This window comes from Nomascus leucogenys, chromosome X (genome assembly GCF_006542625.1).
Source record: "Nomascus leucogenys isolate Asia chromosome X, Asia_NLE_v1, whole genome shotgun sequence".
NCBI classification, from domain to species: Eukaryota; Metazoa; Chordata; class Mammalia; order Primates; family Hylobatidae; genus Nomascus; species Nomascus leucogenys.
In genome coordinates, this window is record NC_044406.1 from 67,974,436 (window position 1) to 68,000,266 (window position 25,831).

The 25,831-nt window shown below is 37.0% G+C and overlaps 1 protein-coding gene across 7 annotated transcripts in view; it reads right to left on the bottom strand.

Annotated features, from left to right (window-relative positions):
• The window catches only part of ATRX (ATRX chromatin remodeler), a 296,672-nt gene that overhangs the window by 127,554 nt on the left and 143,287 nt on the right, over positions 1–25,831 (bottom strand). For all 7 annotated transcript variants that reach the window (XM_030807617.1, XM_030807624.1, XM_030807622.1 and 4 more), the window contains 5 exons: positions 24,089–24,328; positions 7,741–7,882; positions 6,418–6,527; positions 5,398–5,544; positions 5,043–5,220 (listed from right to left, as the gene is read on the bottom strand). In XM_030807617.1, the coding sequence (XP_030663477.1) occupies positions 5,043–5,220; positions 5,398–5,544; positions 6,418–6,527; positions 7,741–7,882; positions 24,089–24,328 (817 nt within the window). The remainder of the gene's footprint in view (positions 1–5,042; positions 5,221–5,397; positions 5,545–6,417; positions 6,528–7,740; positions 7,883–24,088; positions 24,329–25,831) is intronic.

A 25,831-nucleotide genomic window follows, 5' to 3' on the forward strand; every position in this document is an offset into this window, starting at 1 on the left:
CAATACACTATGGAAACCTGTCATTATTTTATAAAATTACACAGATCTATCTTATTGCTTAAAGCAATACTGTGCATACGCACATACCTTGAATTAATACTGTGCATATGCACATTCACGCACACACATAAAAATTATGTCCTCTCAAGCTACAAAATGTGGAACATTCTTCTAAAAACAGTAATGTGAATTAGAAAACTCCACCAGATTGTTTAAGTACATTAAGTAGAAAAATATGCCTCAAAACAAATGGTAAGTTAGGGAAGAAAGGTCAAATAAAGGTTTTGTCACATACTATTATAGTTAAATGCAAATTCTTTTTCAGTGTTACATTGCCACCTATTGGTGAATTTTTTTATATAAAAAACCATAACTTAGAAAAGTTGATAAAATGTTTAGAACTGTCCAAGTAAACCTCTATTAAATCCCTGACCCAGTAAAACTAGGAAAGTTAACAAAATGTTGTCACTTTCTTTTTTAAGAAACTAGGTCTCACACTCAGTGATGATTATGATCTCAGTGATCATAGTTCACTGCTTCCTTGAACTCCTGGACTCAAGCAATCATCCCACGTCAGCTTCCTGAGACTACAGGTGTGCGCCACCACACCTGGTTAATTCTTTTTTTTTTTTTGTAGATATGGGGTCTATGTTGCCCAGGCTGGCCTCGAACTGCCAGCCTCAAGCAATCCTCCTGCCTTGGCCTCCCAAAGTATTGTTATTACAGGTATGAGCCATTGCACCCAGCTGATTCTTGTCACTTTAAGCTACAAAGCCTTAGGATAATTGTTATGCAAGAATAGATAACCAGAGCAGCTAAGTTGAAAGATGAACAGTACTATCTTAACTCTGGTCAGCTCTAAACACTGTTTCCAATCCTAATACATACTCCCAATTTTCCAGGCTTCTCATCTAATAGCCTACCTTCTAAGTTTACAACCTCAGCTCATCCTTAAGAATCTCATACCCAAAACTGTCTGGTTCTGACATTTTGCTTCCATCTTGAACTTCAATTTAGACTTTTCTTTGACATTACACCCCAACTTCATTCTTCACATACTCTGCTGCCATTTATATGATTCTTGACTATCACTAATTTGTTCCAAATCAGAGAAGATAAATTGGGCAGAAAATGGAAAACGTACTGGAAAATTAAGTGTTATACTTAACAGATCCTTTCTAATAAATTTAGAAGTACTGAACAGATCCTGACACTTTAGACTTAGGTGGCAAAGAAAATTATATCTAAATACTACCACTAAATCTTAAAACTTAACTACAGTTTTAATATATTCCACGTTATACATGATGGATATTAGAATATTCTTGTTGCAGATGGTTACCCAGCTATGGCAGAGGAACTATCTCTAATACTCATATATACTCTGGAAAGGAAAATAAAAGTAGAGCTTCAGTTTCCTGAAGAACTTCCAATAAAACCTAATGGAGAAATCAGCCCCTCTTAAGTTTTAACAAGGGTAATCTAGGTATTTATTTTTTTAATTATCAAAACAAACAAAAAATATAACCCAATGTAGAACTTACTCAACCTGATAAAAGACACCTATTAGAAATCCACAGCTAATGTCATACTTAATGGTGGAGAACTGAAAGCTTTCCCTGAGATCAAAAACATGACAACCAACTGCTCTCACCACTTACGTTCAACATTGTATGGAAATTTCTAAGAAGGGCAATTAGGCAAGAAAAAGAAGTTAAAGATACTTACATTGGAAAGGAAAAGGTAAAACTATTTCTACTCATAGATTGTATGATTTTCTTAATAGAAAACTCTAAATCGCGCGCATGCGCGCACACACACACGCGTGCACACACACACAACTATTAGAACTTATAAATGGACTCAGCTAAGTTGCAGGATACAGAATCAGTATACAAAAATCTGTTGTATTTCTATATACTAACAAAGAACTATCTGAAAATAAAATTAAAACAATTTTATTTCCAATTGGCTCAAAAAGAATAAAATATTTAGGAATAAATTTAAGAAAATAAGTCCAAGACTTTTACACTAAAGAAATTAAAAGACCTAAATCAAATTTCATTATTAAAATAAAGACCTAAATAAATGGAAAGACATTAGAAATTCATGGAGGGGAAGATTTAATATTAAGATGGCAATATTCCTCAAATTAATCTACAGATTCAATGCAATATCTAACAGAATCCCAGCTAGTTTCTTTGAGGAAATATAAAAGCCAACCATCAAATTCATATGAAATTTCAAGGAACCTCAAATAGCAAAACAACCTTGAGACAGAAAAATAAAGCTGTAGGACTTCTTATTCCTGATTGCGAAACTTACCACAAAGCTACAGTAATTAAAACAATGTCACACTGGCATAAGGACAGACATATAGATCAATACAATAATATTGAGAGCCTAGAAATAAACACAAACATCTATGGTCAATTGATTTTCAACAATGGTGTCAAGACTCTTCAATGAAGAAAGAATTGTCTTTTCAACAAATGGTGTTAGAACTGGATATCAAAATACAAAAAATGAAGTTGGACTCCTACCTCATACTATATACAAAAATAAACTGAAAATAGATCATAAACATAAATACAAGAGCTAGAACTATAAAATAAGAAAACACAGGTGAAAAACTTCATGACCTTCGATTAAGCAATGAATACTTGGATATGCACTAAATGCAAAAGCAACAAAAGAAAAAAATAGGTAAATTAAATGTAATCAAAATTTTAAAGATTAGTACTGAAAAGATGATATAAAAAAGTAAAAAGACAACTCACAGAATGGAAGGATATATTTGCAAATTATATGGGTGTGTTTACATTTGTAAATGTCAATTTTCAGTAAAAGGAACCATGATGTCTTCAAGAAATGGCTGATTCTGGGGCCGGGACAATATAACATGAACCTGGAGCATCCTGTAATGCCAGAAAGTCATAAAGTGCTCAAAGCCAAAAGGATAGGGACATATCAAAGGGTAGAGGACCTAACCTTAAAAAAAGCTCCCAATGGTCAAAGTAAACAATTTGAGCAAAAAAAAAAAATGTAGTAATGGTTTATAGTCCAATGCACAAACTAAAAATAGATGAGTATATAATTATATAAATCGAAGGCTAAATAAATGAGTGAAAAAAGATACTTTTTTCTTTAAAAAAGTCCAAATTTTATGTGCAGATATTACCCACTATAGGAGATGGAGCTTAATTTCCGCCATCCTCCCATTCAGGTGGGCTAGATTGAGTGACTGGATTCCAATGAACAGATGAGGGACAGGTAAAAGTAGCAGCTCTACAGGAGAGAAACCTGACAAACTCTACCCTAACCAAGTGATGAAAGTTAACATCATCAGTGACAGCAAGTGCTCATCATGTACCTCCGATACGAGATATGATGTGACAAAAAGGGTATGTCACCTCTGGTATATTCTTTCAAAACCTGTCTAATCTCAGTCTAATCACAAGAAAAACTATAAATTCAGATTAGAGAACACTCTACAGGATATCTACCCGGACGGTCCTCCGTAAGACTGATGAGATAATGAAAAAATAAAGATTGAGAAACTGTCATAGACCAGAAGACTGTTAGAGACATGACAACTAAATACAATGTAGTACCCTGGATAGAAAAACTGGTGCAATACAAATGCAGTTTGAAGTTATTAATAATAATGTGTCAACAATGTGTCAATTTCTTAGTTTTGACAAATCTACCATGGCAATGTAAGATGTTAACAATGGAGGAACCAGATGTAGGGTATATGGGAACTCTCTGCACTCCTTTTCAACTTTCATGTAAACAGAAAATTATTCCAAAATGAAAAGTTTTTGTTTGTTTGTTTTTTGTTTTTGAGATGGAGTCTCGCTCTGTCACCCAGATGGGAGTGCAGTGGCACGATGTTGGCTCACTGGAACCTCCAGCTCCCAGGTTTGAGCGATTCTTCTGCCTCAGCCTCCCGAGTAGCTGGGACTACAGGCGTGCACCACCATGCCCGGCCAAAAATTTTTTTAAAATGTCACTAAATGATAAAACATGGCAATGACAAATGTTACCCTTCATGTTAGAAGCTTTAATTTCTTTTTTTCATTTTTTCATAAATAAATAAGTACACTAAGCACCTGAAACTGTTGTATTAAAACAGTTTCAAGGAAATCTTGTGGAAAAAATCTGCTACAATGATACTAGACACTAGCTTATAATTTTTCAACAATAAACCAGCCACAGGATTTTTAGACACCTATTTTAATCGTGGGAAAAAGATAAACTTATTATTAGGCCTTAGATTTGTGATGGCAGTTATTTTGCTATGTATTAACTACCTCATTATCTTTAAAAAAGAGGCAAAGCCATGGATTCTAAAGATTACTATCACTTTGACAATGACAATTACCCAGACTTTCTCAACAAAAATAAAACCTCAATAGTGTCTTAAAGTAACATGATATGACAAGATAAACATATGAAGAAAAAATTGCACAAATTAATAATCATAGATTAAAAATTAATTTTAGTTTTGCAGACAGTACAACATGTTGCTTTTCCGAGCAGCAAATATATCAACATCTGGCTCTCACATCAGATTACTATCACATAAGGATCAACAGTATTGAAAATATTAACCTTTCATACTGATGGCCCCTTAAAAGCAGATGAGCAAGCAGCAATTCTTCTAATGACATGAAGTTTGGAAAGACAAACTGTTTTCAGGATATGGAGAGAGCTCTTGTTATCACCTAATATTTGGATAGCTGGAAGAATCTTTGATTGCAACACAGGCATCTGATGAATTTTTAAGTGTTTACAAGGTATCCCCTAAAACCCTAAACACTTTCAGACTCAGCAAATAAATTCTGAACAGCTGGCGACGTTAAGGGTGATTTTATCTTATTGAAATACTAAGAATTTTCTAAAAGGCAAAAACCTGAAAGATAACCACAACAAAGACCAGATACTTAGTAGTTGTGCAATTAGTATGTGTTAAATAAAATATAAACACATTTTTTATTCAATTTGCTTCTTTATGTCACTGTCTATTAATACCTTACCTGGATCAACCAAAGCTTTGTTAAATATTTCTTTAAGTTTCCGACTCTTTACATTCCTTCCTTGAGCAAGATTTCTATACATCTCATAGCCTATGATCATGACACCACCATCTTCTTGCCACCTCTGCAGCATGTAGCTTCTCTCCTGAGGACGTTTCACAGTTGCTAATTCAGAAACCTTTTGTTGGGAAATAAAGATTTTTTTTAGGTAGCTACTAAAAACGTGTGAATATTAAATATTCCCATTGAAATATGCATCACTGGTAAAAAAAATTAAAAATTAAAAAAATTAATAGTTTACTATATGAATTTCATGTGACTATTTTAATAATAGATAACATTTAAAATAAGTTACCTCAAGCTTCTCATCATCTTTTAATCCCTCTTGCCACTTCTCAAATTCATTCATCCAATTCAAAGCAGTATTAAGAGGACAAACCACTAACGCCGTGCTGAAATCCAGTTTGTCACACAAAAGAACTGTATGAAGAAAACTTACCACCTATAAGAAAACAGATTGTGACCTTCGTTTAAATATCCACAAAATAATTAATAAATTAAGCAATCTTACAACATTATAGCTTTGTTTTGCTTAAACAATAAACAGCCAGAATTTCCAAATCGGGCAAGGCACAGGGAAAGAGATAGTAAAATGCAAAAGTTCAAGTAGATGATGTATCAGGCTCTTCCAACTCTAAAACTCCATGATTCTATGATCAATGTGAATAGTATAAAATGATCCCATACCAATACTAAGTCCTAGGTCTCCACAGAATGTCCCTATAGTCTTTCAAAAAATACCATCGCTCATTTAGAAGATAATCGTGTTACATAATATTTTTCCACTTTAATGTGTTCTGACCCATTAAATCTATAATTACTTTATGGTTTAAAAGTACAAATACATTCACCAATTTTACATCTCTGTTACAACTCCTGTCATTTAGAAATGCAGCAATTTTAATAGTAAAAGATACTTTACTTTCTCATTACTTTAACATCATAAACCATTAAAAGTTGTAAAAAAAAAAAAAAAAAGGTAATTTCTACCTTAGAATCTTTGCAGTTGTTGTTGGCCATACCTGACACCCCACAGCCTCGCTTCATTAGGACCTCTGCTCAAACATTACCTCCTAAAAGATGCCTTTCCTAACTCAATATCCTCCCTTAACATTCATTTTCTGAAAGTATATATTTCTTATTTGATTAGCAGCTCTCTCCTCCACTAGAATATAAGCTCCTTGGAGACAGATCTTGTTATTCTTGTTCACTGCTTTATCTTCAGCCCCTACGACTGTGCCTGAAACATAATAGAATCCAATATATATTAATGAATCCACAAAAACAGGATACCTTCATATTCTTCAGCTCTTACCTGTAAAGTCTTACCAAGGCCCATACAGTGGGCAAGAATGCATCCTGAACCTGGAGATTTCTTTGTTTTTTTCACAGACTCACAGCAGCAATCCCACATAAACTGAACACCTAAAAACAACAGCTTCATTAACTTAAATTTAAAGGCCCAAGTTAAAAACTTCCTTTATATAAACACATCAAAAACATAACCAAAACTTCTAAGAAACAGCATTAAAAAAAACACTTAGGTAAATAATTTCTTACATGTAAATGGGATTTTTTCCCACCAAAGTAAATCAGAAACAAGTTAACACAAACATAGAACAGGTGGACTTTCCTTCATCTTCTCTAAGCTATCCACAGCAGACATTCTCTATTCCCTGTGATGGTTCAAAGAAATATAAGAATACTCTAAAAGAGAAACGCGGCCGGGCACAGTGGCTCACACCTGTAATCCAAGCACTTTGGAAGGCCGAGGCGGGTAGATCACTTGAGGTCAGGAGTTCGAGACCAGCCTGGCCAACATGGTGAAACCCCGTCTCTACTAAAATACAAAAAATTAGCCGGGCATGGTGGTGCTGTGCACCTGTAGTCCCAGATACTCAGGAGGCTGAGTTGGGAGAATCACTTGAGGCCAGGAGGCAGAGATTGCAGTGAGCTGTTATAGCACCACTGTACTCCAGCCTGAGTCACAGAGCGAGACTCCATCTCAAAAAATAATAATAATAATTTTTGTAAAAAGAGAGCAACTTTATCCAAAGAGAGAATGGCTTCCTATCAAAAATACCTTTGAGTTTATTGAGTCAATCAGGAAAAAAAAAAACCCAGCAGATAATTTCATCATCTTTTCCTTTATTCGATGGTAAACACTGAGCAAGAAAGGGGACTAGCAACTCAAAAGGTAGGAACTACAGAACCTCCCTTATGATTATTCACATAAACACTCAAAACTGACTTACTGATTCAACTCTAATAAAGAAAACATACCTAAAAATGCTGAAATAGCATTTTCTGAAAAAGGCTTTTAGCTAGCTACAGCTCTTCCCAACCCCTAGCTGCCCTTAGGCCAATCTTTGCTAACTAGGTGAAACCCACTTGCTATATCTACCCATTTGTTAGTAGCACTTCTTTCCCTTTTTATAACACTCATTGTGTTTGCAATCACCCAATTTTGTTCTTCCTCATTTGTTTATGAGCTCCATAAAGGCAGGGGGATTGTGGATTCCCCGCCCCACTCACCAATTTACCTCCAGGACTTAGCAGGATGTGAGGCAGCTGCCTCACACCCAAATATTGGTAAAAATGTAACTAAAAATTATTGAACCATCTAATAGCTTCTTACCATCTACTTGATGGGGTTTCAATTTGATAACCATATTTCTATGAACCTGCACTAACGGTTCTTTGGTTTCTTCATCTTCATCTAAAACCAACTTGGTTGTTATTGGACACTTGGTGGGTGAAGCATCTTCAATTTCTATCACCTACAAGAAAAGGAGTTGTTGATAGTTAAGCTCAAAGAAATCATTCAAGCAATGGTCAGTCTTACCAAGGCAGATTTTCCAAAATATAGACACATTTACTCCCACACCACAAATCGAAATGGTATGATTTGGATCTGTGTCCCCACCAAATCTCATGCTAATTGTAATCCCCAGTGTTGGAGGTGGGGCCTGGTGGGAGGTGGTTGGATCATGAAGGTGGATTTCTCATGAATGGTTTAACACCATCCCCTTTGTCTATTCTCGTGACAGTGAGCGAGTTCTCACAAGATCTAGTTGTTTAAAAATGTGCAGCACCTCTCCCTCACTCTCTTGCTCCTGCTCCCACCATGTGAGGTGCCTCACTCCCCCTTTGCTTTCTGCCATGATTGGAAGCTTCCTGAGGCCTCCCCAGAAGCAGAAGCCACTATATTTCCTGTACAGCCTGCAAAACCGTGAGTCAGTGAAAACTCTTTTCTTTATAAATTACCCAATCTCAGGACTAATACACCACTATTTTGCTTCAATAAAGCCAGGACAGAGCCCAGGGTTTTATGTCTTCTAAAATCAAAACTCTCCAAAAAATTTTAAATCACTCTGATAATCTCAGTAATTTAGCTTAACAGATCTCACCCTGGATATTTCAACAACATTTATTACGCAGAGCTGTGAAAAAAGCAGTGTTCCCTGTTGTTGGTTGCTATGCCAAAAAAAAAAAAAAAAAGAAGGAAGAAGGAGGAGGAGGAGGAAGGAGGAAGGAGGAGGAAGGAGGAAGGAGGAGGAAGGAGGAGGAGGAAGAGGAATAAGAAAGAAGAAGAAAGAAGAAGGAAGGAGGAAGAAGGAAGAAGGAAGGAGGAAGAAGAAGGAAGAAGGAAGAAGAAGGAAGAAGGAGGAGGAAGGAGGAGGAGGAAGGAGGAAGGAGGAGGGAGGAGGAAGGAGGAGGAGGAGGAAGAAGAAAGAAGAAGGAAGAAGAAGGAAGGAGGAGGAAGGAAGAAGGAGGAGGAAGGAGGAAGGAGGAGGAGGAGGAAGAGGAATAAGAAAGAAGAAGGAAGAAGGAAGGAGGAAGAAGAAGGAAGGAGGAGGAAGGAAGAAGGAGGAGGAAGGAGGAGGAGGAAGGTGGAAGGAGGAGGGAAGAGGAAGAAGAAGGAAGAAGAAGGAAGGAGGAGGAAGAAGGAAGGAGGAGGAAGAAGGAAGGAGGGGGAAGAAGACAGTCCCAAACAAGAACCGTGCGACTCAGGCTGTCAACATGACTACCACTGAAAAACACTGTAAATACATGATGTGAAAAGAAAAAAATATTTAGAAACACTGGTTTCAGAACCACAGGCTCAAAAATCATGATAGGAACATATAATACCTTCTGATTACAAAATGGAAACAATTATCACAAGCTCCTTATTTAAAATAATACTTAAGTAGATACATGCACACAGGTAACGTGTGTGTGTGCATATATTTTTTGCTGTCTTATCCTAATCTCTATCCATTACATAGTATATTCAGTAACTACATAAGATAGGTACAAGTATTACCATTTGACAGATGAAAAAACTGAGGGACAGAGAAGTAACCTGCACAAGGTCATACAACTATTGAGTATCATGACACTGAGATTTACCCAGAGGGTTGATCCCCCGAGTCCATGCTCTTAAACGTTACAAAATACTAGTTTAGTAAAATAAATGCTTGTAATAAACAGTTTTATGGTTCTATGAAAAAAAAACCAGAAACTCGTGATTTTAAAATCATAAAAACATTATGCAGTTGGGCACGGTGGCTCACTCCTATAATCCTAACACTTTGGTAGGCTGAGGGGGATGGATCGCCTGAGGTCAAGAGTTCAAGACCAGCCTGGCCAACATGGTGAAACCCTGTCTCTATAAAATATACAAAAATTAGCCAGGCTGGTGGCGGGCGCCTGTAATCCCAGCTACTCTGGAGGCCAAGGCAGGAGAATGGATTGAACCTGGCGGCAGAGGTTGCAATGAGCTGAGATCGCGCCGCTTCACTCCAGCCTGGGTGAAAGAGCAAAGCTCCATCTAAAAAAAAAAACCACAAACAAGCAAAAAAAACTTAAAAGACAAAAACATTACGATGGTGAAGAAATAAAATTTTAGGCACTTTTTTCTTATTTACAATTAAAACTAGTTAACAAATGAATTTGTTAATGTTCAATATAGAAATTTTCAAACATACACAAAAATAGATGGAAGAGAATAATAAATCCTATTACCCATCACTCAGCTTCAAAAATTATCAACTTAAGGCTGGGCACGGTGGCTCATGCCTGTAATCCCAGCACTTTGGGAGGCCGAGGTGGGCGGATCATGAGGTCAGGAGTTTGAGACCAACATGGCCAATATGGTGAAACCCCGTCTCTACTAAAAATACAACAACAACAAAAAAATTAGCCAAGCGTGGTGGCGCGTGCCTGTAGTCCCAGCTACTCGGGAGGCTGAGGCAGGAGAATTGCTTGAACCTGGGAGGTGGAGGTTGCAGAGAGACGTGATTGTGCCACTGCACTCTAGCCTGGGTGACAGAGTGAGACTCCGTCTCAAGAGAAAAAAAAAAAATTATCAACTTAAGGCCAGTTTTGTTTCACTGACAGCATCTTACCCATTGTCCAACTCCCCAGATCCCACAAATCATTTTGAAGCGAACACAAGAAAGTATGCAATATCATCTATAAAATGTTTGTAAATGTCTCTTTAAAAGGACACTTCCTCTTTGTAAAACCATAAGATCATTGTCACATCCAAAAAACTACAAATAAGTCACAGATTTGCAGTAAATTATCTGAACAGATATTGTACTTACATAAAATTGTGATATACAAACCAAGATTAACACTGAGAAACAGTGTGGTGAAGTAAAAATAGCATAGGCCATTCAGACCCAAATTCCATTTCATCAAGCTACCTAAACCCTCTTAGCTTCTGTGTCTGAATCTGCAAACTGGAAATGATTATCAATAGTTTCCACAAGGTTGTTCTGGAGACTGAATAAGGCAATGTATGCAAAGTATCTGGCATAGGCTAAGTATTCACTAAATTATTACTGTGTCCTAGCCTGGATATGTAGTAGCTTCATATCATTGGGGTAAAGCCATTATATAAAAATGGGAAATTCCCTAAATGTCTTGTCCTGTTTACAAGGTGTGGTACACAGAATCCTAAAGTGGCCCCAGAATTACCGTCATCTGATACAAACATCCTGCATAATCCCCTCACCTTCTGAGTATGGTTGAGACCTGTAAATATGATTGGACTATCATTCGCATAATTGGCCCACTAATAAGCTGACTCTGATTTAATCAAAAGGGAGATATTCTAGGTGAGCCTGACCTAATTAGAGCCCTTTAAAAGATTGAAATGCTTTTCTATTGATCTCAAAGATGAAGCAATCTGCCATGTTGTGGAGCGAGAACTCTAGTAGCTAAGGGCCTAAGTGTAATAACTGAAAGGAACTAAATTCTACCAACAAGTGAGTTGGAAAAGGATACAAAATCTTAGATGAAAGCAAAACTCTAGTTAACATCTTAATTTCGGCTTGGTGGGACACTAAGCAGAAAACCCAGTAGAGCCACGCTCACTAAGCTATTCCCAACTTCCTGACCCGTGAGACAAATAAATTTGTCTCAAGAGTTTAAGTGTCTGGTACATTTTACTGCCACAATAAAAAAACTAATATACAAGGCTTTAATTAAGATTTCTGAACCATATGTTCATCAGTGACTTGATGATACTTTTGTTATTAAGTGTTGTCTTCAGGATTGAGGATTAGTGTATCTTCATCCTAAATGCAGGAGGAGACAAGTTATAAAGAAATCATCTACCTATTAGTGACTACATAGATGTGTTTATGCACTCAAGCTATAATATAAGGAAACTTTATTTAACTAATAATACTGGGTATATACCCAAAGGAAAATAAATAATTCTTCCAAAAAGACACAAGTAATCATATGTTCATTGCCATGCTCTTCACAATAGCAAAGACATGTAATCAGCCTAGGTGACCACGAATGGTGGATTAGATAAACAAAATGTGGTACATATACACCACGGAATACTATGCAGCCATAAAGAAGAAGAAAATCATGTCCTCTACAGCAACTTGGAGGCAGCTGGAGGCTATAAATCTAAGTAAATTCACACAGGAACAGAAAACCAAATACCACATGTTCTCACAAGTGGGAACTAAACACTGAGCACACATGGACATCAACATGGGAACAAGAGACACTATGGACTACCGGAGGGGGAGGGAAGGAAGAGGGCATAGGTTGAACAACTATTGGGTACTATGTTCACTACCAAGGTGATGGGATCCACATCCCAAACCTGGGCATCACACAATATACCCAGTAAGAAACCTGTACATGTACCCCCCCTACCCCGTATCTAAACTAAAAGCTGAAATTTTAAAAATGATAAATACACAGCAGTGAAACAGGAGAAAAACTTAGGACAAATAATCACTTAAGGTGTAGTAAAAATAAATACAGACATGAAATATCTCCTGTATCTGAACTGAAGGGAAAATAAAGGAAAAAAAATCATCTGACCAAAATATTAAAAGGTTGAGCCAAACTTCTGCTTCCAGTCATGATGGTTTATTAGGAACTAGGTTTACCTTCCTGCTGTAATCAAGTAGAAAAGTAGGCAAAATGTATGAAAAAAAATTTTTTTTCAGACATTGAATAAAGACACCACAAGACCCTGATCCCTCAGAGTAGGAAAACCAACAAGAAGACCCCTATATTCCCCTTGAATTGGTGCCTGAAGGATCAGGGAAAAGGGATTCCCAAGGAGAGCACTGGAGATATATCAAGTTGAAGAAACAAAGGTCAGGCTGAGATGACTGAAGCTGTGAGGCAGAACTACAAAGAAAAAAGAGCTACACAAAAAGAACTCAAAATCGAGACAGGATTCACTGTGAGTCATAGCTGAACATTAAAATGCACACATGAGGAGTGAAACTTTGTGAGGCCAGGCAGAGCATGACCAAGAAGCTGTGAGCTAAACAGCTCCCAGTGATCACATGGTGCTGGGAGGCATTCGATTTCAGAGGAGGCACAGTAGCCTCTTCGTTTATAACCCAGAGCATTCAGTAGAGACCACGAAGAGACCAAATCTTAGCAGTGGGTCAAAGCAATTCATAAATTAAAGAGTACTGAAGAAACGCATTAACCAGGCTTTTTTAAGAGCTTTGAAATTAAACTGAACTTTTTAATAAAACATTACTAGGTTTGTCAAGAAGAAAAAAAATATGAAGAATAACCAGGGGAAAAAAGAGTCAACAAAAATGGGCCAAGAAGTAACAGAAATAATGAAATAGGCAGACAAGTAAAGTGAGACAGCTGATTAAAAATGCCCAAATAGGCCGGGTGTGGTGGCTCACACCTGTAATCCCAGCACTTTGGGAGACAGAGGTAGGTGAATCGCTTGAGCTCAGGAGTTTGAGACCAGCCTGGGCAACATGGCAAAACCCCGTCTCTACTAAAAATATATAAAAAATTAGCTGGGCATGGTGGCACACACCTGTAGTCCCAGCTACTTGGGAGGCTGAGGCAGGAGAATCGCTTGAACCCCAGAGGCGGAGGTTCCAGTGAACAGAGATCGCACCACTGCCCTCCAGCCTGGGTGATAGAGCAAGCCTCCGTCTCAGAAAAAGAAAAACAAAATGCCCAAACACTGAAAACATGAACACAATGAAAACAAAAATAGAAGATATTTTTAAAAACTAAATGGAATTCCTAGTGATGAAAATTATAGTACACTGTAATTCACTAAGTGGATTAATATCATAATAGTGCAGAAGAAAAGATCAACAAAATTGAAGACAAAGCAAGAAAAACTATCCAAAATGAAATAGAGCGGGGAAAATAAGAAACCTATGGAACAATATTAAAGAGCATAATATATAAGTCCCAAAGAAAAATAGAACAGAAAAAAATTATTTGAAAAAATAATGATGTGAACTTTCCAAAAAATTGATAGAAGCTGGATATGGTAGGTCACACCTGCAATCCAAGATCTTTGGGAGGCCAAGGTGTGAGGATCACTTGAGGTCACAAGTTTGAGGCCAGCCTGGGCAACATAGCAAGACCTTGTTCCTACGAAAAATTTAAAAATTAGCAATAGGGCATGCCTCTAGTCCTAGCCACTCCGAAAGCTGAGGCAAGAGTATATCTTGAGCCCAGGAGTTTGAGGTTACAGTGACCAATTATCGTACCACTGCACTCTAGCGTGGGCAACAGAGTAAGACCCTCTCTCTAAAACAAACCAACAAAAATTTGATGAAACTATAAACTCACAGATCCAACAAGTTCAAGGAACCCAGAGCAGGATAAACAAAGAAAATAAAAATCTTCAATTTCTGAAAGCCAGGCATTAACAGAAAATCTTAAAATCACTGAAAAATCTTTTAAGACTATCTTTTCAAGAAATAAAAGGCGCATGCAGAGGAGCAAAAATGAAGGAAAAAGGAGAAAGATAACAAACAAAATGTCACAAAGAAGTAACATCTTTAAAGAGATTTTTTTAAAGTATCAATTTAGAATTCTATACCCAGGGAAAACAACTTTCAAAAATGAAGAGATTAGCTTGCTCCTGTACTTCTAGCTACTCAGAAGTCTGAAGTGGGAGAATTGCTTGAGCCCAGGAATTCTAGGCTACAGTGATCATGCTACTGCATCATTCCAAGCTGGGTGACAGAGTAAGACTGTCTCCACACACACACAAAAAAAAAAAAAAAAAAAAAGAAGGGAATATGTAGATATCAACAAAATAGATTAGGAAGCTCCAAGCTCTAGTTCCCACACAGAACTATTTTGTAAACAAGTAGAAACTTTCTGAACCAACTTTGTCAGAGTTCTGGAACACAGTCAAAGGTTTACAGCAACCAAGCAAATACCCAATCAAGAAAACAACATCTTAGCCAGACATGGTGGTGACCGCCTGTAGTACAAACAACTAGGCCTAGACAGGAGGATCGCTTGAACCCAAGAATTCGAGGCTAGCCTGGGCAACATAGCAAGACCCTGTCTCTAAAATAACGAAAAAGAAAAAAAGTCACCTTCAATACAATAGGAATGTTTTACAGCATTTTTACTTGTCCTTGCCCCACCACCTACCAGAAGGTGAAAGTTTTAGTCTCAAAGCAGCAGCACCCTGTTTCCCGGTATCCTCCCACAAACCAGAGGGAGGAAAGCAGATGTTAGTTACAAATTATTGTGTAAATGTTATCTAACCTGTCTGAAGGATACTTGAAGGACTGACATAAGGCTCTCATCATTTCTTCACCTAACTCAGAGCTCTGGTGAGAAAGACAGCAAGAACAGCTTTAAAACACACACACACACACACACACACACACAACAATTGCAACGTGACTACAGACCCACAGAGGCCTGGGACAAGGCATTACAGGGGAACACACCCAAAACACCACCTAAGGCCCAAATAGCTAGAGATAGGACACTTCTGGAATTTTTTTTTTCAAGATACAGGGTCTTGCTTTGTCACCAAGGCTGGAGTGCTGTGGTGTAATTATAGCTCACTGCAGCACTGAACTCCTGGGCTGAATTGATCCAGCCACCTCAACCGATCTAGCCACCTCAACCGCCCAAGTAGCTGGGACTATAGGTGTGCACCACCACGCCCAACTAGTCTTTACTTTATTTTTGTAGAAATAGGGTCTCACAATGTTGCCCACGCTGGTCTCACATAACCAGGCTCAAGCCATCCTCCTACCTCAGCCTCCAGAGTTGCTGGGACTACAGGTATGAGCCACCACACGCAGCTACTTTTAAATTTGGGACACTCAAAAGCAACCAGGTATATAGGATAATTCAGAAAGCCGTATGTGTGTCCAGGCAAAATACATGCTCAGAAAAGATCTTTATTAAAATCTTAAGTTTTCCCCTCAGACTTATCTTTAGGTTTAGTGGAAGCCTAGTTATGGATTAAAGGAGCGCATCAGCACAATCAATCTACAAACAGAGAGAGCAGGCATTTTAAAAAAAAAAAGCCTTCTTTTTTTGTTTGTTTGTTTTTTGAGATGGAGTCTTGCTCTGTCGCCCAGGCTGGAGTGCAATGGCGCAATCTTGGCTCACTGCAACCTCCGCCTCCCGGGTTCAAGCAATTCTCGTGCCTCAGCCTCCCGAGTAGCTGGGATTAACAGGCACGTGCCACCATGCCTGGCTAATTTTTTTGTATTTTTAGTAGAAACAGGATTTCACCATGTTGGCTAGGCTGGTCTCGAACTCCTGAACCCAGGTGATCCGCCTGCCTTGGCCTCCCAAAGTGCTGGGATTATGGGCGCAAGCCACCACACCCAGCAGACATTCAAAAAAATCTTTCAAAACATTAGTTTAACATGAATGAAAGGGACAGAGACTTTACTGATGACACACAACAAGAACACTCTTTGAAAAAATAATGTGGGGGAGTCTTAAAACAATAGGTCTACTACAATTTATATATATTTAAAACCCCAGCAAACCCTTGAAAAGGGAGAGAACCTCATATGCAGAGTTACCAAGTTACAATAGTCAAATACCCAATATGCAATTTAAAAAAATCACACAAGTTGATGGGTGCAGCAAACCAACATGGCACATGTATACCTATGTAACAAATCTGCACATTGTGCACATGTACCCTAGAACTTAAAGTATTAAAAAAAAAATCACAAAGATACAACTAAATAGGAAAATATAGCCCAATTGAAAGAGTATTAATAGCAGATTTGAGCAGGCAGAAGAATCAGTGAATATGAAGATATTAACTGAAATCATCAAGTCTGAAGATCAAAAAGGGAAAAAAAAACTAAAGTGAAGAAAGAAAAACGGATGGGAGGGAAACCATCATGAAGGACATCTTATGTATTATGAGAGTCACAGAAAGAGAAAAGAAAAAGAAAGAAGCAACAATCATTTGATGAAATAATTGTGGAAAACTTCCAAAATTGAAGGAGAGAGACTTAAATCTACAAATACAGGAATGAACTCAAACTGGGATAAACTAAAATACATATAGATCAAAACACATTACACACAAACTGTCGAAGGCCAAAGACGAAGAGAATACTGAAAGCAGCGAGAAGCAAGTCAACACATACAAAAAAACTTCAGTAAGATCATCACCTAATTTCTCATCAAAAACTTAAGAGGCCAGAAGGCAGTGTGACAATATATTTCAAAGTGATGAATGAAAAAAAAAGTTAGCGGAGGATTCTTTTTCCTTTTTTAAAAAATAGACACAGCATCTCACTCTGTCATCCAGGCTATAGTGCAATGGCATAATCATAGCTTACTGTATCCTCGAACCCCTGGCTAAAGCAATCCTCCAACCTCTCAAGTAGCTTAGACTACAAGTGTGTGCCACCACATCCAGATAATTTTTTAATTTTTTGTAAAGACAAGGTCTCACTATGTTGCCCAGTCTGGTCTTAAACTCCTGGCCTCAAGTGATCCTCCTGCCTTGGTCTCCCAAAGTGCTGGGATTACAGGGGTGAGCTACTGTGCCAGGCATCAGCTGAGGATTCTATACCCAGCAAAATTATCCTTCAAAATAGAGGAACAAGTTAAGACACTCCTAAGCTGAATGATTTGTTAAAACTAGACCTGCCCTATAAAAAATGCTTCCTACAGGGAAGTCTTTGGGTTGAAATGAAAGGATGCTAGAAGTAACTCAAAGCCATATAAAGAAATAAAGATCTCCTAGAAGAGATACATACAGGGGCAAATATAAAACCTAGTATCACAAAATTTTGTTTCATAACCTCACTTTTTACTTTCTTTAGGATTTAAAAGACAAAAGCATAAAATACAATTATGAATATATGTTACCATTCACGACATGTATAAAAATGTAATTTGTGACATCAATAATTGTAACAGTCACCACATAATATACAGGGGAATGGAGCTGTGGAAGAGTAGAATTTTTGTATGCAAGTGAAGTTAAGTTCATATCAATTCAAGTAAGACTCTCATAACTTTAGAATGTTATATGTAATCTCCATGATAACCACAAAGAAAATATAGAATATACAAAAATGAAAGTGAGATGGGAATCAAAATATGTCACTGCAAAAAATTAACCAAACACAAAAGAAAGCAGTAATGGAGGAAATAATGAACAAAATAGTAGTAAGAAAACACAAAATGGCAGAAATAAATCCTTATTTATCACTACTTACCTCAAGTGTAAATGAATTAAACTCCTGGATCAAAAAGACATAGATGGACATAATAATTTTTAAAAAATGATCCAAATACTGGTTATCTAAAAAAGGTTCACTTTAGATCTAAAGACACAAATAGACTGAAAGTGAAAGAATGGTAAAAGACATTCCATGCAAATAACAACCAAAAGAGAGCTCAGATGACTATATAGACATCAGACAAAACAGACTTTAAGTCAAAAACTGTTACAACAGACAAATAGGATATTATGTATTGATAATACAGCCAGGTTCTCAAACAATGTAATTATAAACATATATACAACAAACAACAGAGCACCAAGACATATGAAGAAAGCACTGAAAGAACTAAAAGGAGAAATATACATCAGTGTAGTGTGGGAAAACTAAAACAAAAAAAGGGAGAAACAGTTGGAGACATAAATAGCCCAATATCAATAAATGCGTAAAACAAGTAGACAAAGATCATTAAGGAAATATAGGACTCGAATAACACTATAAACCAACTGGAGCTGGCCACAGTGTTTCACGCCTTAATTCCACCACTTTGGGAAGCCAAGGCAGGAGGATCACTTGAGGCCAGGAGTTCGAGACCAACCTGGGCAACACTGTGAGACCCTGCCTCTATAAAACAGTTTTAAAAAATTAGCTGGGGTGGTGCCATGCACCTATGGTCCCAGCTACTCAAGGGGCAGAGGCAGGAGGATCACTTGAGCCCAGGAGTTCGAGGCTACAGTGAGCTATGATCACATCACTGCACTCCAGCCTGAGCAACAGAGCAAGACACTGTGTCTTTAAAAAAAAAAAAAAAAAAAAGACCTAACAGACATATAAAGAACACTCCACTCAACAATGGTAGACTATATATTTTCTCTCAAGTGCACATTCTCAAGGACAGACCATATGATCAGGCACAAAAAAGCCTTAATAAATATAAAAAGACTGAAGTATCTTTTCCAATCACAAGGGAATGCAAGAAAAAATCCATAACAGAAGACAACTGGAAAGAACACAAATATGTGGAAATTAAATAAGATAAGTAACTAAAGGATCAAGAAAGAGATCACAAGGAAAATTAGAAAATACCTTGAGACAAATGAAAGTTAAAACACAAAATACAAAACATATGGGATGTACAGAAAACAGTACTAAGAAGAGGATTTACAGTGATAAAGGCATACAGTAGAAAAGAAGAAAGATCACAATCAAGAACCTAACTTTACACCTTAAGGAAACAGAAAAGGAAGCACAAACTAAACCATAGCTAGAGAATAAAAGGAAACAATACAGATTAGAGCAGGGACGATTAAAATGGTTGATGGATGCATAGATAAAACAGATATGTAATAAAGCAAATACAGCAACATGTTAAGAAATGAAGAAGCTACATGGTAGGTACATTCGTGTTCATGTTTACAATTCTCGCCATATATTTACAAATTTCATGATAAAATTGTGGCAGAACAAAATTACTAGAAAAAATAATGAGAAAATATACACCACGTATTATTCAAAAACAAATGTACACAAGATTTGTGCCTTTCATTTTAAGTAAATTTCCTTTTACATAAAAAGGAAAACACATAAATATTGAACTTTAGCTAATGATACACCTGCTAAAGCATTTGAGATAAATGAAATGATGTATGCAATTTACTATGAAATGCATAAAAAGATGTACTGATGGATAAAGATTAGTACATAAATAGGAATGTAATAAAGGAAATATGAAAATGAAAAATATGAAAATGAAAAAAATCTAGGAAGTTTACAGGAAATCAATGAAATACTTTCAACCTGGCTGTATAAATGAAACTTTTCCTAAGATGTTGGAAAAGAAAGATGATGATGTCATTACATTATTATCAAATACAGCAGACTTCAGGTGAAAGAAAATTACCAGATAATACAGAGTCACATTACATGGTGTTAAAGGGGGAATTAACCAGAAAGATGTAATCCTAAATGTATATGTACCTAACAAAACAACTTCCAGCAAACATGAAGCAAAATCTGAGAGACCTACAAAGAGAAAGAGATGAATTAACAATTATAGTTGGAGACATCAACACTCCTCTAATTGGAGAGAATACTATTAAAACTATAGAAGATGTGAATGTAATCAACCATCAATATAATCTGATCAAAATTTATAGAATATGTCACCCAACAACAGCAGAATATAAACATTGAACATCCACCAAGACAGATCATATTCTGGCTCATAGAAATTAGAAAAGATTCAGAGCAGAGTAAAAATGAACACAAAATACCAAAATCTGTAAGATGCAGTGTTTAAACAGTATGCACAGTGGCAAATTTTATACCTTTAAAAATGCATATGTTAAAGAAGATCCAAAATCCACCTTAAGTAGCTAGAAAAACAAGAGAAAGTAAGTCCAAAGAAGGATAAACACAGTAAAAATAAGAATGAAAATCAATGAAATAGAAAAGGGTCAAAAATAGAAAAAAATTAATGAAATCCAAAGCTGCGTTTTTTTTTTTGAGATAGTAAAATTGTGAACTTTTTGCACAGATTAATCAAGGAAAAAATGATAAAACACAAATTCCTAACAGAAACAATAAATGACAGAACCTACAAAGTATAATGAAAGACTATAAACAAATTTACATAAATAATTTGACTACTTAAATGAAATGGAAAAATTCCTCAAGTTTGAAATTTACCAAAACAGGCCTAAAGAAAAAGAAAAGATCTAAATAGTTCACATGTATTAAAGAAATGGAATATGCCAGGTGTGGAGGCTCCCTACTATAGTCACAGCACTTTGGGAGGCTGATGGGAGAGGATCACTTGAGGCCAGGAGGTCAAGACCAGCCTGGGTAGCATAAGGAGACCCAATCTCTAAAATAAAAAATTAACCAGGTATGGTGGTACATGCCTGTTGTCCCAGCTACTTGGAAAGCTGAGGCAAGAGGATTGCTTGAGCCCAGGAGTTTGAGGCTGCAGTGAGCTATGATCACACTACAGCACTGTAGCCTGAGAGACAGAGCGAGACCCTATCTTGAAAGGAAGAAAGAGAAAAGAAAGGAAGGAAAGAAGGAAAGAAGGAAGGAAGGAAGGAAAGAAAGAAAGAAGGAAAGAAAGAGAAAGAAGGAAGGAAGGAAGGATTGATCAGCAAATGCAATACAATATATAAAAGGAGTAATATAACATGACTAAGCAAGGTTTATTCAAGGAACACAAGACATTTTCTAGGTCACTCCAACAGATGCAATGAAAAGCATTTGAAGAAATTCACCATTTATAATTTAAAAAGAGAAATAAATGATAGATTGGAATGGAATTAGCAAAATAGTTTTTCTTTACAGACAACACAAACGTATACATGAAAGTCATAAAGAATTTATCAAAAAAGCTACTATAACAAGTAAATTTAGAGCTTAGGACACAAGGTCATTATGCCAACATTACTTGAAACTACATTTACTATATGATATGGCTTGGCTGTGTCCCCACCCAAATCTCATCTTGAATTCCCACATGTTGTGGGACGGACCCAGTGGGAGGTAATTGAATCACGGGGGCAGGTCTTTCCTGTGCTGTTCTTGTGATAGTGAATAAGTCTCACAAGATCTATAGTTTTAAAAAGAGGAGTTTCCCTGCACAAGTTCTTCTCTTGTCTGCCACAATGTGAAATGTGCCTTTTACCTTCCACCACAATTGTGAGGCCTCCCCAAGCCACATGGAACTATAAGTCCAATAAAACTCTTTCTTTTATAAATTGCCCAGTCTTGGGTATGTCTTTATTAGCAGCATGAAAATGGACTAATACAATATAACATCAAAAACCATGAACTACTTGGGGATAAATTTTTTAAAATATGTACTAGACCTGTACAGAGAAAACTGCAAAACATTCCTAAGAGAAATTAAAGAGAAGGTAAATAAATAGAGAAGTACACTATATTCATGTAATAGGAGACAAAACACTGTTAAGATGTCAATTCTGGCCACATTACAAGAAAGATTCAACAAAATTCCAATAGAAATTCCACAGGGATTTTTGTCAAAACCAACAACATAATACTATGTGGAAATGTAAAGAACTGAGAAAACCCAAAAAAATTCTGAAAAAGTGGAACAAAGTTAGAGGAGCTGTACCACAAAAAAGGGACAAGCACTTTTAAAGTACCTCTTAATGAGATGCAAAAGGAAGTACATATTACTGCTCATGAGTATTTCTACCAAAAAAACAACTGAATCTAAATCTGATCGGGACTCTAGATCCTATTACCAATTTATAGGAAATATAGAAGCCAGTGAAACTGTACCACAGGGATGCAAATAACAAAACTCAGAATATAGAAAATTTTACAAAAATAATTTGGTTTCTTAAGCAAATGAACTGTAAGAATGGGTAAAGAAAAAGAAAGAACCAAAGGGAAACTAGGTTAAAATTAGGTAAGAGATGTAACATCCAAATACAACAGAATATGCAGATGGCCCTTGTTAAGACCCTGATTCAAACCAACTTTTTTTTTTTTTTTGAGACAGAGTTTTGCTCTTGTCACCCAGACTAAAGTGCAATGGTGCGACCTTGGCTCACTGCAAGCTCTGCCTCCCGGGTTCAAGCAATTCTCCTGTCTCAGCCTCCCAAGTAGCTGAGGTCACAGGCACACACCACCACACCTGGCTAACTTTTTTTGTATTTTTAGTAGAGACGGGGTTTCACCATGTTGGCCAGGCTGGTCTCCAACACCTGACCTCAGGTGATCCACCCGCCTCAGCCTCCCAAAGTGTTGGGATTACAGGCGTGAGCCACCGCGCCAGGCCCACACCAACTATTTTTTAAAACTACTATGTGAGGCAGTGTAATAATGGCACTGCAGTAATGTTTAAAATACTATTATCTTTTAACAATACATTCCCAACTATTTATAAACAGAATATGATTTCTGAGATTTGCTCTGAAATAATCTGAAGGAAAAAGAATAGACGAAACGGCCAGGCGTGGCAGCGTGCACCTGTAATCTCAGATACTCAGGAGCCTGAGACAGGAGAATCACCTGAACCCAGGAGGTGGAGGTTGCAGTGAGCCGAGATTGCGCCATTGCACTCCAGCCTGGGTGACAAGAGTGAAACTCCATCTCAAAAAAAAAAAGAAGATGAAACAAGACTCGTCCTGTGTTATTAACTGCTGAAACTGAGCTAATAGATCCAGGGAGAATTATTATACTATTCTCTCCACCTGTGAATTTGAAAATTTTTGTAACATAAAGTCCATTTTAAAAACTGAAATCTTTTACGGATTTAAGAAGTAATTTTGAAACATTTCTCTACCCAAAATACAACATAACCATTTTGGTGATCATTCAAGAATTTCAATTTTTTCCATGCACTTAATTAAATTAATAAAGCTAAATGACTATTTTAGGTTGCATGAAATAGTGACAGTAGGAAAAATCAATTGCAACTAGAAATCCTGTGGTTGAGGCTGGGCAAGGTGGCTCACACGTGTAATCCCAGCACTTTGGGAGGCTGAGGTGGGTGGATCACTTGAGGTCAGGAGCGCAAGACCAGCCTGGCCAACATGGTGAAACCCCGACTCTACTAAAAAATACAAAAATTAGCTGGGTGTGGTAGTGCATGCCTGTAGTCCCGGCTACTTGGGAGGCTGAGGCACAAGAATCGCATGAACCCAGGAGGCAAAGGTTGCAATGAGCTGAAATCATGTCACTGCAATCTAGCCTGGGTAACAGAGCCAGACTCGTCTAAAAAAAAGAAATCTGTGGTAGATTACAACATTCTATTCTTAAAATGCTGAAATATATTGAAGTCATATACCAAATAAAATAAATCTTTAATAGAAATAAATTAAGGCTGGGTGTGTTGACTCACGCCTGTAATCCCAGAAGTTTGGGAGGCCAAGGTAGGAGGATCACTTGAGCCCAAGAGTTCCAGACCAGCCTGGGCAACAGAACGAGACCCTGTAGCTACAAAAGAAAAAGAAGAAGAAAGAAATTAGTTACCTCTCTCAATTTTTCTCGCTCACGCTCCCTCTCTGCAATACGTTTTCGTCTCTCTTCTTCTTCCTTAAGAGCATTTTGTGTTTCTGTTCTCAGTTTATCATCTTTAAGAATCTTCCGAATTTTCTTTCTGCCTTTTCCAGGAGACTTGGAATCATCATTTTCATCTTCCTCCTCCTCTTCTTCCTCCTCCTCCTCCTCCTCCTCCTCTTCTTTTTCCTCCTCTTCTTCCTCAGAATTACTCTACAGAATTAAAACAATTAGAGGTAAACAGTACAAAGTCATTTAATTTATCCATTTCATATTCCATTAATTAACACACCAGGAAAAGGTGGAAGAAAACATGCTGAAAACCTTTAGAATTATATTTAGCAATAGAGTAGTATTAAAAAAAAAAAAAAAAAAAAAACTCTTTGGCCAGGCGTGGTGGCTCACGCCTGTAATCCCAGCACTTTGGGAGGCTGAGGCAGGCGGATCACGAGGTCAAGAGATCGAGACCATCCTGGCTAACACGGTGAAACCCCGTCTCTACTAAAAATACAAAAAAAAAAAAAAAAATTAGCCGGGCGTGGCAGTGTGTGCCTGTAGTCCCAGCTACTCGGGAGGCTGAGGCAGGAAGATGGCGTGAACCAAGGAAGCGGAGCTTACAGTGAGCCGAGATCATGCCACCGCACTCCAGCCTGGGCGACAGAGCGAGACTCTGTCTCAAAAAAAAAAAAACAAAACAAAACAAAACAAAAAAACTCTTCAACACCTATTAAAACAAACAACCCAATTAAAAATGGGCTACCAACTAGAGTAAACATTTCTCAAAAGAAGATATAAGCATATGAAAAGATGTTGAATATCACCAGTCATTAGAAAAATACAAAGCAAAACCACAATGAAATGCCACTTCCCACTCATTAGGATGTTTCTTGTTAAAAAAAAAAAAAAAGAAAGAAAGAAAGAAACAAAGGAAGTGTTGGCAAAGATGCAGACAAACTGGAATCTTGGTACATTGCTAACAGGAACGTCAAATGTTACAGATACCAGAGAAAAACAGTGTGGAGTTTTCCAAAAGTTAAACATACAACTACTACATGATGTAGCAATTCCATTTTTCCATATATACCCAGAATAATTAAAAACAGGGACTCAAACAGATATGTAAACACCCATATTCATAGCAGTATTATTCAAAATAGCCGAAAGGTAGAAACAACCCAAATGTCCATCAACAGATGACTGGGCTAACAACATGTGGCACACACATACAATGGAATATTATTTGCCTTAAAAAGGGAATGAAATTCTGATACATGCCACGACATGGACGAACCTAGAAAATATTATGTCAATGAAATAAGCCAGACACAAAAGGACAAATATTGCATGATTCAACTTATATATATGAGGTACTTAAAATACACAAATTCATGGAGACATAAATGATAATAGAGGTTACCAGGGGATGGGGGATAGAAGGGAATGGTGTTAATGTTTAATGAGTGAAGAGTTTCTGCTTGTGAATATAATTAAGGCCACTGAATTGTACATTTTAAAATATTTTAAAAGTTAATTTTCAAAAGATAAAAATCCCTCTGGAAGAGCATTGTGTTGACAGAATCAAACATATTACAGACACCTTTTACTTTATGTAAGCCTGCTTATATACAAAAATTCAAATTGGCTAATTTCACTACGAGAAGAAATTTATTCACATTTAAGTCATCATTCAGCATAGTATTTTGTCTTCAGAAAATA